This window comes from Halichoerus grypus, chromosome X (assembly GCF_964656455.1).
Source record: "Halichoerus grypus chromosome X, mHalGry1.hap1.1, whole genome shotgun sequence".
NCBI lineage: Eukaryota > Metazoa > Chordata > Mammalia > Carnivora > Phocidae > Halichoerus > Halichoerus grypus.
In genome coordinates this window covers 107,358,350-107,377,417 of record NC_135727.1, presented here as the reverse complement: position 1 = coordinate 107,377,417, position 19,068 = coordinate 107,358,350, and the positions used below count along the sequence as shown (strand labels likewise).

General features: G+C 35.6%; 1 protein-coding gene across 2 annotated transcripts in view; it reads left to right on the top strand.

Moving 5' to 3' along the window:
* The window catches only part of IL1RAPL1 (interleukin 1 receptor accessory protein like 1), a 1,364,983-nt gene that overhangs the window by 1,054,104 nt on the left and 291,811 nt on the right, over window positions 1–19,068 (top strand). For both annotated transcript variants that reach the window (XM_078065379.1, XM_078065380.1), the window contains one exon: window positions 8,420–8,494. In XM_078065379.1, coding sequence (XP_077921505.1) covers window positions 8,420–8,494 — 75 coding nt within the window. The remainder of the gene's footprint in view (window positions 1–8,419; window positions 8,495–19,068) is intronic.

Below are 19,068 nucleotides of genomic sequence, written 5' to 3'. Positions count from 1 at the left end.
TGTACGTTGTAGGAAGTTAAGCGGCATCCCTTGTCAAGCGGCACCCCCTCCCACCAGCTGTGACAACCCCAGTTGAGAACCACTTTCAGAAGGCCTTATCAGTGAGTAAATGTGCAAGATTCTGTATCATGAAGAAAAAGCCAAGAAACGCAAATATCTTCTGCATTGAAGTACAGTATAAATAAACCAACCTAATATAATCTGGAAGGCCATTAAATTGCATTACACTATGCTATGGAAATGTAATGTCTTATTTTGATAGTCCAGGCCAAGCAGATAATTAAAAATTTTCTGATTTTTAGTAGTAACATGATGCCTTTTGTCTTTTCCACAATTTTTCTTTAATAAGCATTTCCAAATATCCTGGGATTTCTAATTTTCATTTCTTAAAGACCTTTTATCCACTAATAGAAAAAGAAAAAAAAAAGATATGCTATGATAATTTTGTTCACTTTCTCATTGCTAGGGAAGAGATGCTTTCCCTCACAGGACAGACAATTTTTTGGAATCAACTGTTGTCCCTAAAAGCTAATTGGTGACAACATGTTAATTTTTTCCTTTCCTGTCAACAGAAGTCGAAAGAGTAGTTGGCATGCTCACCTCCCTGATTATAGCTATTACATCAATCAGCATCCTTTTTCTAGTGTTCATCATAATTCCTCTAGATAATTATGTATTGTTCCAGTTTTCTCACCATTGTGTTTCACTTTAGCTTCGACTACACTCAAATTTATTTAAAATGGTTGAAATGGGTCATGCAATCAGTTAGAATTCATCCCCACAACATTTATGCAAAATCCACCACAGCAATTGTTTTTAAAATAATTCTTAAAAATATTAAACCACCTTTATTCCATCTACCCATATTTTTCTCAGCTCATTTGGTCAGAATGAGGGTGCAGTCAGTGACTGAATGAGATCTGAGGTCAGCATGAGTCTGGCTTTGGCAAGCAGGGCTGCTCACACTGGAAGCTGGGGCTTAAGAGACCATTGCAGAAGGTGGCAAATGAATAAAGAATCTGAGCCCTAATATTAGCTCCATGTTAATTAACTTTTTTATGGTATTCTTGAGTGATTCTATTTTAAAAAGTTATTCAATGAATAAAATCTCTTCATTGTTAATGTTACCTGGGAGGCTTATGTAGAGATTGGAAAAGCGATTAAACGTAAATTCCATCGCTCCTATGATAGAATAGTACTTTATAATAAATATTTTTTAAATAAGAAAAACTAAATTAAACATGATGATATTAAATTTGCCAATTGAATATGTTCCACATATCATTGCACCAAGGGAGTACTGGAGGACTGTTTTTAATATCTTGGCTAACATGGCTCTGATTCTATTAATCAAAAACAAATTCAGGGGCATACATTTTTTATATTATGCATGGTATTAAAGCAAAATGGGACAGAGATTAGCCAGAGTTTATCTCATGATAAGTTAATATGGCATTCGCCTTAAGTATGAAACTTTTTTAGACCATTTCCTCAGTCTTTTGGGGGGCCGGAAAGAGAAGATGAGTTATCAGTCAGTGGCTTAAGTTTTCAAAATATAAATGGAAAATCAATAGTAAAATTTCCTAGCCTCTGTGGATAAAAGGAAGTGACTGAATTGATTTATAAAAACTTGTTTCTTGATTCCTATTACCCCCATGAAATTGTCCCCCATATCATTAAATAGCATTGCTATTCAAGTATTTGCTCAAGCCCATAACTGGGGATCCCTGGATGCCATATCAAGACCATCAGTAAATTTGGCTAGTTCTGCCTACCAAATAGATACTTAAAGGAAAAAATCCTACCATTTCCGCCACCAAAACCAATGTTGCCTCACCTGTCTGTGGACTGCTTCAGTGCCATTCTTCCTGGTTTGCCTATCTCTACTCTGCCTTGTTATTTATATTAACATATAAATAAAAATAATGGGCTCGCTCCAGAATTCTTCAGGGCATTCTCACTATGTTTAGAATAAAACCCACATCTTTTCCATGTTCTACAAGGCCTGCCCGGCCCATGGCTATCTCTGACCTCATTGCCACTCTTTCCGTAGGTCAATATGGCTGTAATGATCTGTGCTATCCCTCACACATGACAGGCACACTCCCATCTCAGGACCTTTGCACTTGTCCTTCCCTCTGCCTGCCATAATCTTCCTCTAGGTAAGCACATGGGTGATTTCCTCCCTTCCCACAAATCTGTCTCAAATGATCATCATTGCAAACGTCCCTGACATTCATCTCTAAAATAGCACCTGCGTTAGTCTCTTTCTCCTCAGCTGCTTTATTTTTTATAATACTTATAACCACCCACTATTATATTATGCATGTACTCATTTACATGTATATTTCACATCTCCCTCTCTGGACTGCAAGCTCCTTGAAAGCAAGGAATTTTGTCCATCTGGTTCACTGTTATACCCTCTAGCAACTAGGAAAGTGTCTGGCAAAGAGGAGAGGTTTTAAAAATACTTGTTGAATGAATGATTGAACATATTTGTTTTATTTGCATTATAAGCGACATTGATCAAATCATATGAATAAAATATTAAGTATCAAAGCCAGTCAAATGAATTTCTTGATTTACCTGAATACATGCATTTTGATAGATATATTAAGAGTTACATCCTTGAAAGTATTTGCTCTATCACTTTGACAAGTCTCTTAGATCAAGGTTATCTTCTACATGGTTTTAGTTTGCTCATAAACCGCTCTCCCTGCAGTTTTCTGCTCAGTTACTTTGCCACTCCTCTTGCTTTGAAGCTTCTGAGGCTCCATGACTCTGTCGTGAGCCACCATAATTGTTTGCAACAGAAAGGAGAAATTTTGCCAACCCCAGTGCATTAGAGATAAATGAAAAAGAAAGCACCCCTTTTCCCCCAAATGGCTTTACCCTAGAATATGTTAATATTTTCTCCTGTCCATTCATTTCTTTCCCCCAAGGAACGTGGGATTGTGTCTACTTGCCATAGCTCTCACAAGCTCTATGCCCTACTGTTAGAAACTAATGTTAAAACATTCCAGGCCAAGGGAGCCTGTGTGGCTCAGTCCATTGGGCATCCCACTCTTGATTTCAACTTAGGTCATGATCTCAGAGTTGTGAGATCGAGCCCTGTTTGGGGCTCCATACTCAGGGTGGGGTCTGCATGAGATTCTCTCTCTCTCCCCCCCCGGCCCCTCCCCCCACTCACATACTAAATAGATAGATAGATAGATAGATGATAGATAGATAGATAGATAGATAGATAGATAGATAGATAGATAAAATCTTTAAAAAAAAATTCCAGGCCAAAGAAAGCAGAACTAAAATCCCATTCTGAGTCATTGAAGCTCTGTGGTTAATCCACATTACTTTGACTTGCTAGGAAAATAGGCAGTTGTTTGTCGACTCTTTTAAGTTAAAAAAATATATATGCAGACAACAAAACAAACAAAAACCATTATAAAATGGGGCATGTTGGTGGGATTGCCGCAAAGCATGTTTTGTCATCGGCCCTATAAATCTGTGAATATTGTTTTGTGACCAGATTCAGTTGGTAGATTTAAATGGGGTCAAAAAGAATTCACCTCTGAGTATAGCACTCAGCACAATGCATCATTTATATGCTCTTGTCTCACACATATATGATTCTATGTCTTATTGATCTCTTTCTTTCTGATATAGTCTTACTATTGGTCAGTACTTCATAAATGCTCTTGAAATTGAGTAATAAGTATAGTATGATTATTTATCTAGGTTGTAAGCTCTCTCAGGGTTAAAAGCTGTATTTTGTTCACCTTTGAGTTTTTTTGTAATCTCAGTACATTGTTTGCATATCTAAAAGTCTTCAAAATGGTTTTGTTGAATTGTGTTCTTGAAGACAGATCAGTTCTCCTGTTATGGAAACTAATATAGGAAATATTAATGATTCTTAAATTCAAGATCTAAATGCCTTTTGAACCCTTAGCTAAGCATCCGTGTTGTTTTCTTATTAGGCTATATAGAATGTCAAATGCTATTGTCCCATTCTTTGATGGGTATTAGAGCAGATTTATTTTCCATCTGCTATATTCAAGCACTTAATCTGTTATCTTACTTAATCTTCACACCAAGCCATAAAGGAAAATTATTTATGTCACATTCTATATATATAAGGAGACTGAGACTCAGAGAGTTTAAATAACTTCTCCAACTTTCCAAATCATCAAGGCAGAGTCAGGAATTATTAGACCTATATCTCCCTGAAACCTAAGCGTATTATCTTTCTTACTCCACCATAATGCTTTTAAGAAACAAAGCAGTGAAGGCACCAATTAAAATACATTTTGAAAATTGTCTGTAATTTTGAAAGTACAAATTTTGTCCTAGGATTATTATAGGTATCCAAGAAGTATTGAGTATTCTCAGTAATATTTGAGGGATTAATATTTGGGGGAGTAAAATTAAATTTTAGATGAATGGTTGGTCAATAGAGAAAGGTATGCTCATCCTAAATATCTTAACATAACTCTCTTCTGTAAGAACATTAGAAACATTCAAGAATACTGGCCTCATGCCCCTGGTTTGTTGTTACTTTTGTTTTTGGAAGTCAGGATCCTATTTTTCAGTGTTTGATGACCCAAACGTACATGGAATGGGGAAAAAAGGGGAGAGCCTGTATCCCTTCATGATTAATTAGGGAACCTTAACATAGATAAAGAATCAGTCCTACACACAGCTTCATATATGCTGAATTCTAGATGTTTCTCTAACTGGCAGCTGGTAAGCAAAACAAATGTCCTTAAAATTCCCCTTCTACTCTGCAGAACACTTTTGTCAATTGGAGCATCTGAATAATTGGGACAGACCTGTAAGACAGGTGTGTTTTTATTTTAAATAACTGTATCAGCTTTACTGTTGTCAATAGGGTGTTCTGAAGAATAAATCGAGAGCTTGAAAATACTTATGGTGGTAGATAACATAGAAATATTGTAATACATAATTAGCAGAAAAACATTTCTACTTTAATTGTTGTGGGGTTTTTTTAGGTAGATAAAATATGATTAGGATTTAAAATCAACCTGTGCTTCATGTTACTACTGTCAGACTTTCTTCAGTTTTTCAGTGATTTCAGTTTAGTGTGTCTGTATGTCTTTGTGTGTGTTTGTGTGGGGGGAGGGGGGGGAGAAAGAGAAGGAAAGAGAGTGTCCCAAAAGGCAAGTTGTTTTCTTGACAATGAAATGTCAATTGGTCTAGTCATGGTCTGACGCTAATTAGTTTGTTTTTTTTTTTTATTGTGATCAATTTGTTTGAATTTCCTTGCAGTCCCACCTTTGCCCATGAAGAAAATAAAGGTTTTGTGTGGTGTGTGTGTTCATTTTGTTTGGATATTAACATTCCTGCATTTGTTTGCCAGTTCTGTCTTTTGTCTGTTCGATTCAGCTAATCACCATAAAGTGTCAAAAACACCCAAATAATGGATAATTGAGCATATGTCCTTTATTTGTGGTAGCAAAATTGGTCCCCCTCAAATGACTGTGGAGCTGAGCTACATCTTTGCTCTAACGGTCACTTCTTTTCACAGTCATTTTGCCATTGTGTCAGATCGATAGTTCAGCTGTTGTACTCTCTGGAAGTTTCCATTCACTTTTAGCAAAGATAGGTGAATCATATGAGAAGCATGCCTAACGGATAAATAGTGTCAGAGCATAATATCAAAACATGACAGGGACGCCTAGGTGGCTCAGTCAGTTAAGCGTTTGCCTTCGGCTCAGGTCATGATCTCAGGGTCCTGGGATCGAGCCCCGCATCAGGATCCCTGCTTGGGGGGGGGGGTCTGCTGCTCCCTCTCTGCCCCTCCCCTACTTGTGATCTCTCTCACCAGCTCTGCTCACTTGCTCTCTCTCTCTCAAATAAATAAAATAAAAATAAATCTTTAAAAAGAACACGACAGACTGCACAGTAAGAGAGCTCTGCTATAGGTTAGAGTTACTTAGTTGCACATTTTTGCTCTCCTAAGAGGTTGCTCACACCTTGAGGGGAAACCTGCACAAAGCTATAGTACTTGACAGAATTTTCAAGGAGCAGGTAACAAAGAATTGGGAGGAAAGATCTAGCAAGAGCTCTAGCTTCAGCTTGTTCTGTTACCTTTGGCAAGCCAGTTGGGTTTTGTTTTTTTTCTTTGTTTGTTTGTTTGTTTTGCACCTAAGATCCTGTATCTCTAAAACAAGGAAGGTGAATCAGCCCAGATTTTTATTTTTTAACTTCTGATTATTGTAAAATGTAAGGGCAGAAACCAGAGCTAACCCAAGCCCCCGTCACAATGCCTAGCACATTATAGTGTTCCCGATACATCAGTTGAGTTGAATTGAAATTTTTTGGTAAAAATCTTAGGTGAAATACTGATGTGTAATATGAATAAAAGCAAAGCTCCTTTTGTCCAGAGAGGGTGGGTGGTACAAGTCAAGCCATGTGGACCACGCTTTATCTCCATCTTCACTTCACCTGCCCAGAGGGGCACTATGGAAATCACAGGGCTTTAGGGAACACAATTTAAAAAATCAAAGGAATTAATAAGCATATAATTTTCTCTGGCTCCAACATTCTTTGATTCCTCTGCTAACTTGGAATCATCACATAGAGAGTAATATGAAAGGTCTTAAAGATACAACCTTATGCCACAGGGTAGGTGGTGGGTTGAGGTGGAGAACCACAAAACCATTTTATATTCCTGAAACAATGTGCTATATTTGCATTTTATTATCTTTCTCTACAGTTTTGTTCTCTTACTAGAAGTCAGTGTGGGATGTGTTTGAACAGAGAACATTTCTCTCAGCTGCTTTCTGTAACAAACTGTTGAGTTGTCTTCTTATAACTACATAATCACAAAATTTTATAAATTGAGTTAATTTCCTGAATAAGCCAGTTATTTTGATACCATAGTTGCTTTTGAAGTTCACTGAAAGCATATGAGAATCCAAGCCTAGGAAATGTGGCTTTTTGACCTAGTAATGGTGAACTGTTTTGCCAACCTTTAGTGAATAATCTACTTATTTAGCTGGTAGGAGAATAAAAATCTGTAAATCTCAGTGTAGACAAGAAATAAGAGTAAGGTTAATCAGAGATGTCAAATCTTCAAGAAGAATTTTGGAGTGATTTATCGCATCCCATTACCCCAACTTTCCTTTCCCCTTCATTCCCGTCCCTGTGTTAAATGCTAACGAAGATGAATGAATAATGCATTCAATTACTTGCAAATGAAAGCTATTGATCCTCTGTGAGGTTGGTGTCCCAAACCAGGACTCTTAAAACTCATCCCTGTTTTTCTGCACTGGGGGTTCATGACTCATTTGCACAGACTGCGTTTTCTGTTAAAGAGAAATGAAGGTGAGCTGCAGAGGCAGATTGAATTCTCGAATCCTTTGGTGATGAGGACATGTGGCCAAGTCCTGGCACTGCTGTGTATATCAGCCTTCTAGTTATCACCCAAACTGGCATGGCCTCCTGGCAAGGAAGGAATAAAGCCCTCGGAGTTCAGCAACCCTTAATTGATCATTTCTGTCCTTGTTTCACAGTGGAAGTTGCCTTGACAAGTTTCAAGGGACCTGGGAGATTCAATCAGAGAGGGTGGGGAGGGAGGCTTAATGAGGGAGAACTGTCTGTTTGTCTAAAGTCCAGACAGTCTCGTTTGGCTAGGAATGAAGTCTGCAGTGGGAAACCTATCTTCAAGGGGCATCATAATAAAACTCTTAGATCTGTAGGCTGATAACTGATAAATTGATGGGAGCTCAGAGCAGAAATATGTGGAAGCTGAAAAATCAAAGCAGGTATATCGTGCAAATTAGCAATAAATGCTACAAAATGTAATGGATAATAGTGATAAGGGGTTTTGAGTAAATGGCAAGTATATAAAATATATTCACAAGTGCAAGCTGCACTTGTACTAATGGAATGCCACACTGCTATCCCTTTAGTGATTACGTGTGTAAGAAATACTTAACCTATTTATTAAGTTAGGGGTTTTGAGGCAGTGTGATCCAGGGTATGGAAACTTGGAAAGGGATTAAGGAAAATAAGACATTATCTCCCCCACATCGTCAAAATGCACAATACAGATATCACGTTTAGCTTTAATTAACACAGAGAAAATGTAGGGTACCCTTTAAAATGGAAAACAAGGTGCAAATTGAAAATATTTGATGAAGCAGAGTCATATGTTCTTAAGGACTGGCCAATCCTGATTCCAACTTCAACGGTCTCGTGTGACTGTCAATATGGAAGTGTTATATTTGACTCGTGTACAATCTAATAGCTTTTCAGCTCGCCTGAAAAAAAGTCATTACTTGGTAGAATGCTTTGACACACTGCTCTGAGAATGAAAAGTATCTGGGAAAATAAAATGTGTTCTATCATTCAGCTCATGCAGTGTTAACTAGAAGTCTGTATTGTTATTGTTTTTCAGCCCCTCTGACTGATAAGCCACCCAAGCTTTTGTATCCTATGGAAAGTAAACTGACAATTCAGGAGACTCAGCTGGGTGAGTAATTCCTTAATTCTGGTTAATACCCTTTTCTCAATACATTCTGACAGTTAATAAGCCTAGATTGTAACCTGATGTCATCCTCTAAGCCAAACCTGTGTGTATTTAAAGGGAGCAAAATTAGGAAATCCCAGCAAACATGGCCCAATCCATCCCCCACAGTCTGTGCATTAGGACCAAGCTGGACATATGGATATAAAGACTCAAGTGTTTTTCATATGGTTGTTAGGAAATGAGATGGACTGAAGGTCTTATTGGTGGCATTATATTGTCATTTTATAAGGCTTGAACTGGTTTTACAACAGGCAGTGTGGAACTCTTTGACTTATACCATTAGTACATTAAAACACAATTTTTGAAAATTGGGAGGAAAGTGTCGCCATTACAGTTAAAAATCATTTCTATCTAATCAAATGTAAAGGACATTATGCTATTTTATTTTTAATAAAATGTGAGCAAGTGACTTTTGGTTAAAGGACTAACAGGTTTGGGACATAAGAACATGGACAGAATTGCTTTGGTAAAACTATCCAGTTGTCTACAAATCAGAATTCTAACTTAGTTATCTTAGAATTCAGTCTGGAATTTCCAAATGTGGTGTATCTATATTCAGTATAATTTTAAGTATAATTTTAACCATATATTCATGTTTGTTAAGGAATTTTTTCCCACACTCACCATTTCACAGTAGAAATACTTTATTATATACAACTAAAAAGGAATTGATAGACTATCCCTTAAGCTATCAATGTTATTGTTTTGGGACTGAGAATTTGGATTAAAATTGTAAATCATCTTCAAAATGAAGATTACAGATGTGATCATCTTTAGTAATAGTATATTCAATTTTTTTTGTTATATTCAAATTTATAGTGCAAAAAGATATGGTCTTAGAACCTATGAGATTATTATAGTTAACAGATTTCTAACATTGGAAATATTTACTAACTTTAAGGCATGAACATATGCAAGATTTATACAAGTCAGGGTATCAGTATGCTTCTTTGATGATAAACCCAAGCCTTTGAATTGATGCCATATACATGCAAGTAGTATTCAAATTGTCATTATTATGAGATAGAAGACCACAAGCATCATTAAAGCAAAGCTCTATATGAAACAAAGAGATATATTAAAATTGCATCATGCTCTTTACTCATGTTATGGTATATTAAAGTATATTAGATTTTATTGCTACTTTCTGAGGAAATTTTGAAATGTAAATTCTAAGTGGCCACACTCATATACACATTTCAGTATTCCTAGGAAGATGTATTTCTAAGGAGCTATACAAAACGATATATATATATATATCGGGAAAGAAGAAGTGGTTTATGGTGCCAGTTATCAGTAATGAATATAGTGAAAATGAAATTAATTGTGTCTCTTTACTTGACAACATAATTAAAAGAATACTGTGATTGATGGTTGCCCATTGGGTTTTCTTATATTATCTATTGTTCTCTACATTCTACTAAAATGTTATACAAAATGGAATAATTCGTAAAGCTTTCTTTTTTAAAAAAATTACTTTTTCTTGAACAAAAATTATAAAGACTAATAAATTGGTTTGAAAATATGAAAATTTCTTATACAAATTTGAAGTCTCAGCTGTATATTCATTTGAATAAAAATAGGCATGTGTGTTAGCAAAATGTTCTGAGAAGTACTAGAACTCCTTTATTACCACCGCCAAAAGGAGCGTGAGTTCTCTTTAAATACCAGGTAAACTGGAGACATCAACCTGGGCTTTGGATTCTTTTAAACAACTTTTGTTTCATTTTATTTTCTGATTCTGATTGTCAGTGTATAGGATAAATCATTTACTATTTAGGGAAATTTAACCTTAATCCTTGAATTTTTGGAGCAACAGTTGATTTGAAGAAACTACCCTGTTAGTGTTGTTACTGCAATAATATTGGAGTAGATGAATAGCTGATCACAAAGGGTAAGTGCAAATAGAAAGTAATATTAAGGACCAAACAAAAAGACTCCAGATGCCTAAAATATATTTGTTTTCTACAATATGTACTTTGGTTTTTCACCTCCTGGGGATTTAAGTTTTGCCTTTCCAGACTTGAAAAAGCTATCAAATTCAACAGGGTCAAATGTGTTACATCCTAAGAAAGGGGGACTGAATGAAGTTTCATGGGTTGAGAGTCAGGAGGGTGGCCAGGACCAGTAATAGAGAGCCTCTAAGTGGTATGTACTCTTACGAGAAAGTGAGAATCTCCAACAGTTTCACTGGCCAAGAGCTCGGGTGTCAGACTCAGCCTTGTCCTAAATTGGGAAAACTGACATGAGAGGATAATAAAACTAGTACATGAGCTACAGTATAAGAACAATAATCAGTAATTATACAAAGCTGAGTTGGTATATGTCTGGCGACCTAACTTGAACATTCTGGCAAAGTTACACACACATCCATTTTTCCTTGGTAACTGTAAACCCATCAGTTCTCCAGTTTGTCTGTAAATATATAAAACTCATTAATAGTGTCATAGATAAAATCATGAGATGCACGGAATTGTCTTCATCACCATATTCTCCTTCATCTGCCATTTGTTGGCCGTGCCCACCTTTCCCTTTCCACATCCCTTCTGGCTTCTTTTTCTCCCAGTTCCTTCATCTTCTCAAAACTGGAAAGATTGACAGTAATCATTTAAACTATTCCAGTGTAGAAAGCAAAAGGCACAAAAAAGCAAAGTACCGAGGATGAAAGATAAAATAGTAACTCAATTCATATAAAATATGTAAATTAGTGGGTTTGAATTTTAATCAGTTTTAATGTGGTTACAGCCTAGCATTTCCATTTTAAGTGGCATAAGTGTGTTACTTCACAATGTAAAAAAAAAAAGAACTTTGTCCTTTTTAAATAACTTGAAGACATCAGCAAATGTCTGGACAGCACTTTCTTGGGTAAAATCCCAGAAATCATGCTGTACAATTCTGAAGGTCAATTCAGGATGTGAGCCTGACTTAGTCCTTTCAGGCTGCGGTAGTTAAGGGAATCAAAAGACAGACACTGTAATCTGGCTGAGCTTGAGCCCTGAGGGTGTCAGTGAGCAATGTGGCCTTCTTGTTATGGCCAGGAACGCATTTTCAGAACCTTCTAGAACAAAGGATGTTATATTTACCGTTATTAACAGACTTTCAAAGAGTAGAAATCCATCCCACCGCTGACCTAGTGAGATACATTATACTTTACAACTTAAAATTGACTGAAAATTACCTTTAATTACTCATCTAGACCTGGGTATCACTGCATTTAAATTTTGGTTTTTTCTTAAAAAATGATTGTACAGGTTAATGGTAGAAATTTTGGAGAATTACAGGAAAGAATCTGCTTCTATTAAATGTTCTCAGAAAATATCCATTTAATGCCTACATGATATCCATGTGAGTGTCCTATAATTTCATATATATTGCTGGAAACTTGATTTTTTCCAAATTTCATCATCATAAACAGTGATGAAGTGGTCTTTACTTATACATTTTCCCTTAACTTTATAATTATTTCAACAGGTCAAATTCCTAAAAGGAAAAATACTAGGTAAAAACAAATAATTTTATTAAAGTTTCTTGCTATATTTTCAGAATTCTAACCAAAGAAGTTGTATGAACTCTCACCAGAAGTATATAATAGCTATAATAAATTTAAAAAATGTTTAAATTCAACTTGTTTAAACTAAAAAAAAAGTTCATCCATTTCTCCCACTCTCCAGTCCATTGCCTCTTGTAACCACCAGTCTGTTCTCTGAATCTATGAACTTGTTTTTTGTTTCGTTTTGGTTTTTTTTTTCCACTTAGATTCTACATGTAAGAGAAAACATACAGTATTTGTTTTTCTCTTTCTGACTTATTTCACTTAGCTTAATACCCTCAAGATCCATCCAGGTTGTCACAAATTGCAAGATTTCAATCTTTTTTATGGCTGAGTAGTATCCCATTGTAGATATCTATATCTCTATCTGTATCTCTATCTATACACACACACACACACACACACACACACACACCACATCTTCTTTATCCATTCATCCACTGATGGACACTTGGATTGTTTCCATATCTTGACTCTTGAAAACAATGCTGTAATGAACATAGGGATAAAAATCTTTGCAAATTGGTGTTTTCATTATCTTCAAATAAATACCCAGAAGTATCTCAGTGTGGTTTTGATTTGAATTTCCCTGATGGCTAATGATGATGAACATTTTTTCATGTGTCTGTTAGCCATTTGTATCTCTTCTGAGATACCACCTTACACCAGTTAGAATGGCAAAAATTGACAAAGCAAGAAACAACAAATATTGGAGAGGTTGTGGAGAAAGGGGAACCCTCTTACAATGCTGGTGGGAATGCAAGTTGATACAGCCACTTTGGAAAATAGTGTGGAGGTGCCTCAAAAATTTAAAAATAGAGCTACCCTATGACCCAGCAATTGCACTACTGGGTATTTACCCCAAAGACACAGATGTAGTGAAAAGAAAGGCCATATGCACCCCAATGTTCATAGCAGCAATGTCCGCAATAGCCAAACTGTGGAAAGAGCCGAGATGCCCTTCAACAGATGAATGGAAAAGAAGATGTGGTCCATATATACAATGGAATATTACTCAGCCATCAGAAAGGATGAATAGCCAACTTTTACATCAACATGGATGGGACTGGAGGAGATTATGCTAAGTGAACTAAGTCAAGCAGAGAAAGTCAATTATCATATGGTTTCACTTACTTGTGGAACATAAAGAATAGCATGGAAGACATTAGGAGAAGGAAGGGAAAAATGATGGGGGGGAATCGGAGGGAGAGATGAACCATGAGAGACTATGGACTCTGAGAAACAAACTGAGGGTTTTAGAGGGGAGGGGGGGTGGGGGGATGGGTTAGCCCGGTGATGGGTATTAAGGAGGGCACGTACTGCATGGAGCACTGGGTGGTATACGAAAACAATGAATCGTGGATCACTACATCAAAAACTAATGATGTATTTTATGGTCACTAACATAACATAATAAAATAAAATTTTAAAAAAATATAAATAAATACCCAGAAGTAGAATTGCTGGATCATATAGTAGTTCTATTTTTAATTTTTTTGAGGAACCTCCATGCTCTTTTCCACAGTGGCTACACCAATTTACATTCCCACCAACAGTGCACAGGGTTTCCTTTTTTCCACATCCTCTCCAACATTTATTATTTGTTGTGTTTTTGATGATACCCATTCTGACAGGTGTGAGGTAATATCTCAGGATGGTTTTGATTTGCATTTGCCTGATGATTAATAACATTGAGCATCCTTTTATGTTCCATTGGCCATTTGTATGCCTTCTTTGAAAAATGACTATTCAGATCTTCTCTCCATTTTTCAAAATCAGATTGGGGGTGTTTCGTTATTATTAAGTTGTTTGAGTTGTTTGTGTATTCTGAATATTAGCTCCTCAGATACATGATCTGTAATTATTTTCTCTGATTCATTAGGTGGCCTTTTTATTTTGTTGGTGGCTTCCTTTGTCATGCAGAAGCTTTTTAGTTTGATGCTATCCCACTTGTATATTTTTGACTTTGTTTCTTTTGCTTTTGGAGTCGGATCCAAAAATTCCATGTCAAAACCGATGTCAGGGAGCTATGGCCTATGTTTTTCTTTAGAAGTTTTATGATTTCAAGTCTTACATTCAATTTGGTAATCCATTTTGAGTTAATGTTTGTGTATGGTGTAAGATAGTGGTCCAGTTTCATTCTTTAGCTTGTGACTGTCCAGTTTTCCCACCACCATTTATTAAAGAGGCTGTCTTGTTCCCATTGCATATTCTTGGCTTCTTTTTCATAAATTAATTGACAATGTATGTGTGAGATCATTTCAAGCTTCTCTATTCTTTTCCATTGATCTATATGTCTGTTTTTATGCCAATACATATTTTTTAATTACTATAACTTTGTAATATAGTTTGAAATCAGGGAGTATGATGCCTCCAGCTTTGTTCTTCTTTATCAAGATGCCTTTGGCTATCTGTAGTCTTCTATGTTTCCATACAAACTTTAGGATTGTTTGTTCTATTTCTGTGAAAAATGCCTTTGGAATTTTGATAGGGGTTGCATTAAATCTGTATATTGCTTTGGGTAGTTTGCAGATTTTAATAATATTAATTCTTCTAATCCATGAGCATGGAATACCTTTTTATTTATTTTTTATTTTTTAAGTGTTTTTTATTATGTTATGTTAGTCACCATACAGTACATCATTAGTTTATCTATTTATTTTTATCTTCTTCAATTTATTTCATTAATGTCTTACATTTTTCAATATACAGGTATTTCACCTGCTTGGTTAAATTTATTCCTAGGTATTTTATTCTTTTTGATACAATTGTAAATGGGATTGTTTTCTTAATTTCTCTTTCTGATAGTTAATAATTAGTGTATAGAAATGCAACAAATTTCTGTGTATTGACTTTGTATCCTGCAACTTTACTGAATTCATTTATTAGTTCTAACAGATTTTAGAGTTTAGAGTTCTAATGAGTATAATAACTCTTTAATCTTTGGTAAGATTAATAAAATGATACATCTTTGTAACAATGCTTTTGAAGGAAAAGTCAGTTTCCTTTGAAATCAGAATTACTTCTTCCGCTCCCTTCTTACCTCTTTCTCTCACTCTTTACTCATTACATACAGCAGCCTCTCTTTTTTTCAGAATTAGCCACATTTAGAGGGTTTCAAATAAATCTAGTCCATTTAGGTAAAGGAAACCTAATTGAATGTCTACAGTCTCTATTTTCTTCTCTTGCTTATCCTAATACTCATTTGAGTACTTTCTCTAGATTCTAGGTTTCTTAATAAAGTTCATAGTAACTTTGTGATATATCCTGGGCACAGGAAATGCCAATAAATACTAATTGATGACAAGGTATACATGCCACAAAGGGCACACATCTCCAAATTTTCTACAAAGGAAAAAAATGAGACTGAACTAAATAAACTGCCCAATAGTGCTTTTATTTTTCTTTAGTATTTAATATGTTTGTGACGTTTGTTAAAAAGCAAACACTTCTGTATCTGAGCAAGTAACAAGGATTCACCAATGTTAACATGGAGAGGAAAGTGGTTGATGACAATATTGAAACCTCAAATTTTTAGACATCTGTCCAAGTAAAGGGACATGTAACTTTATCCAATTTAGTTACAGGCTAATTAAAATAAAGTGTCACACTAGAACTTAAGTAGCACATTGTGCCCTGTTATACTGTATTATAGCTTGCAGAATTTTAAATTGGGAAAAATTTTCATATCTTATATATTATATTGATCCTGACTGATATCCTTATAGGAAAACTTCTTGTTATATAAATTACACATTTAATTTACTATGTTGCTTAAATAATTAATTATTGAAACATATTCTACTTCATGCTTTTTTTGAGGCTAGTTGACACATGCTATTACATTAGTTTCATGTATACAGCATAGTAATTCATCAACTCAATACATTATGCTATGCTCACTGCAAGTGTAGCTATTGTCTGTCACCATACAATGCTATTACAATACCATTGACTCTATTTTCTGTGCCATAGCTTTTATTCCCATAACTTATTCATTCCATAACTGGGAGCCTTATATGTCCTAGAGCTGTGCATATAAATATATTGTGCCTGGAATGTGTTTTACTACAAATATACAAATTGAGTTTTTAATCCAAGAAGACCCCATAGGGAACTATTATCTAACATTTGCTATCTAGGTGTATATTTTAATAGCTTGAAACAAAACATAACTTTTGTGAATAGTTACTACTCTAGCTTACTAAAATTGGGAAGCTTCTTTGTTTCCTTTTTCAGGAAGGGAAGTACTTAATATCAGTATCCTAGAAACAAAAGTTTGGGTGTTAAATTTGATACCTGATTTGGAAAGTGGCATATAATACTGTTGATGCTAAAAAATACTTTGTTGCTAAGTCATGCAAGTGATGCAAATATGACCTTGCTTCCCAAGAGGTAGGGCAGTCAACATTGACTGGGTTTTTCCATTCACAATTACTCTTCTGGTTGTCGTGAGCAAATGTAATGTTGTTGATTTTGTTTTTACTGCCCCATAGGGAAAGTACAAGACATGTTTGCACTGACAGACTCATATAAAAAACTGTAAAAACTTCCTTTTCCTTCTGGATAAGAACACGTGTATCCAAAGTCCAAGTTTTAGGTGAAAACTGATGTATTTGTTGCCCACTTGAGAAAGATATGCAGAGCAGCATAGCTCTGTTGCCTGGCATGAAGCTTGTTAGACATTAATTGGAGTTTCTGGACAAATAGACATCATAATTAAAGCATGTAAAAGCAAATAAAGACTGGTATTATAATTATATAAGCTGATGGCATTCAGTTCTACTCAATCCAAATTTATCATGCCATGATAAATGAAAGTAATAATTCTTGACAGCTGTAGTGGGCTGATATCTTACTTTTGAAACCAGAATTCCCTTAAAAATTATGATTCTAACCTGAGGAGGAATATTATTCATATTAGTATTTAGTTAATATTTCATATCCTAAAGCAAATGAGAAATCAACAAATGGAAACTAGTATTAGTATTATTAGGTCATTATATGCCCTAACTTACATGAATCTCACAGATTTCAAAATCAAAGTTTTTTTAGCGCTGGAGAGGAGGAACAGGCTGGGTGAAAATGCAACTTGTATGTTTGCGTTAAAAATTGCTATCTAGGGGCGCCTGGGTGGCTCAGTCGTTAAGAGTCTGCCTTTGGCTCAGGTCATGATCCCAGAGTCCTGGGATTGAGCCCCACATCAGGCTCCCTACTCTGCGGGAAGCCTGCCTCTCCCTTTCCCACTCCCCCTGCTTGTGTTCCCTCTCTTGCTGTGTCTCTGTCTGTCAAATAAATAAATAAAACCTTTAAAAAAAAGTGCTATCTAAGCAGAAGTAGAGCTTCCTTTTTAAGTGTTAAATGCTAAAGGCCTAATGCTATGACAGGCTTGAAACCCAAAGGAAGATGGAGATGGACGTTAGAGCAGTGGCTATGGGTCACTGATACCTGAAAATCTGGAAAGCAGTTGATGCACTTATTAAAATGCATTAAAAACTGGAATAAAGTCAATGTAATTACACTTGCTTGTTCTTACCTTAGAAAAGGGCCAAAAGGAGGAAGAAAGATGGGAAGAAAGAAAAGATCCAAGAGTGTTGTCACAAAACCAGTACAGAGAGTCCATTGAAATTCCCAGCTTTGGATCTAGTTCTGGTATAGTTTGTTGGACACAGACACCAATCATGCAGATTACTCTTTTGTTACAGCACTATTTTATGTGTTGTTGACCACCTAAGCAACTAGATATGTGTAACTCTCCACAACTCTAAATTTAGGAACTTTAGGAAGTGGAGTTGCTTTGATAGTTACCTAATCAAATCTTTCCTGGGGTGCCTGGGTGGCTCAGTCGGTTAAGTGTCCGCCTTCAGCTCAGGTCATGATCCCGGGGTCCTGGGATAGAGTGCTGCATCGGGCTCCCTGCTCAGCGGGGAGCCTGCTTCTCCCTCTGCCCTGCCTCTTCCCCTGCTTGTGCTCGGTCTCTCTCTCTCTGACAAATAATTAAATAAAACCTTTTTAAAAAAATCAAATCTTTCCTTTAACTGATGAGAAAAAAGAGATCAAAAATTACTATATGTTTTTATATCACAAATTTTACAAAAACAAATTTGTTCTCATCATCATGGTTCTTCTTCTTCTTCTTCTTCTTCTTCTTCTTCTTCTTCTTCTTCTTCTTCTTCTTTCTTCTTTTTCTTCTTCTTCGTATTATTATTATTCAATTATTTTGGTTATAATAAAAAGGAAGCATATGGCACTGGTTCCCAGTTCAGGTCATTCTGTTCCACAGACCTAGATGACAGTCCAGCTCTGCCACTTACTACTAGTATAACCTTCAACAAGCAGCCCTCATTTTCCTAACCAATAAAAAAGGCACTATGAAAAGACCTACCTCTATGGAGTTAATGTGGGTATTTAAAGAGATAATGCATGTAAAGATTAGTACATCACCTGATAAGATTTAAGTAGTCAATATGTGCTTCCTGCTAGCAGTTGAGATATTTTAATGCTATATATTGAATGCTGTATATGGAAGATTCCTGAAATGCATTCTGAATGCCAATGATTATTTGATCATGTTTATGTTCTTACTAGAGTATCATACTATGGTAGCAGACATGGGCTTCGTTATTGGATGGATAATATTTTAGAAAATTAATTTCTACTTCCCCTCTAAGAACACAATATGCACATTAAATTTTTCTACTCACATTAGATTTTATCTTAAAGGAATTATTGATTTTAGATTACTTCTTCAACAAGTCTACCCAAATGCATATAGTAAGTACATAGTTCTGACAGAAGAAAATTATTCCTATTCTTTCAAAAAAATGACCGTGTAATGGACACTATGCCACACAAATTTGTAAATGACCATCAAGAAGAAAGTAAGATTGAAAAAGGTTATTTTTCTAAACTAAAGAAATTCAGATATAATATTTCTTAAGACAAAAGACAAGAGAATAATTTTACA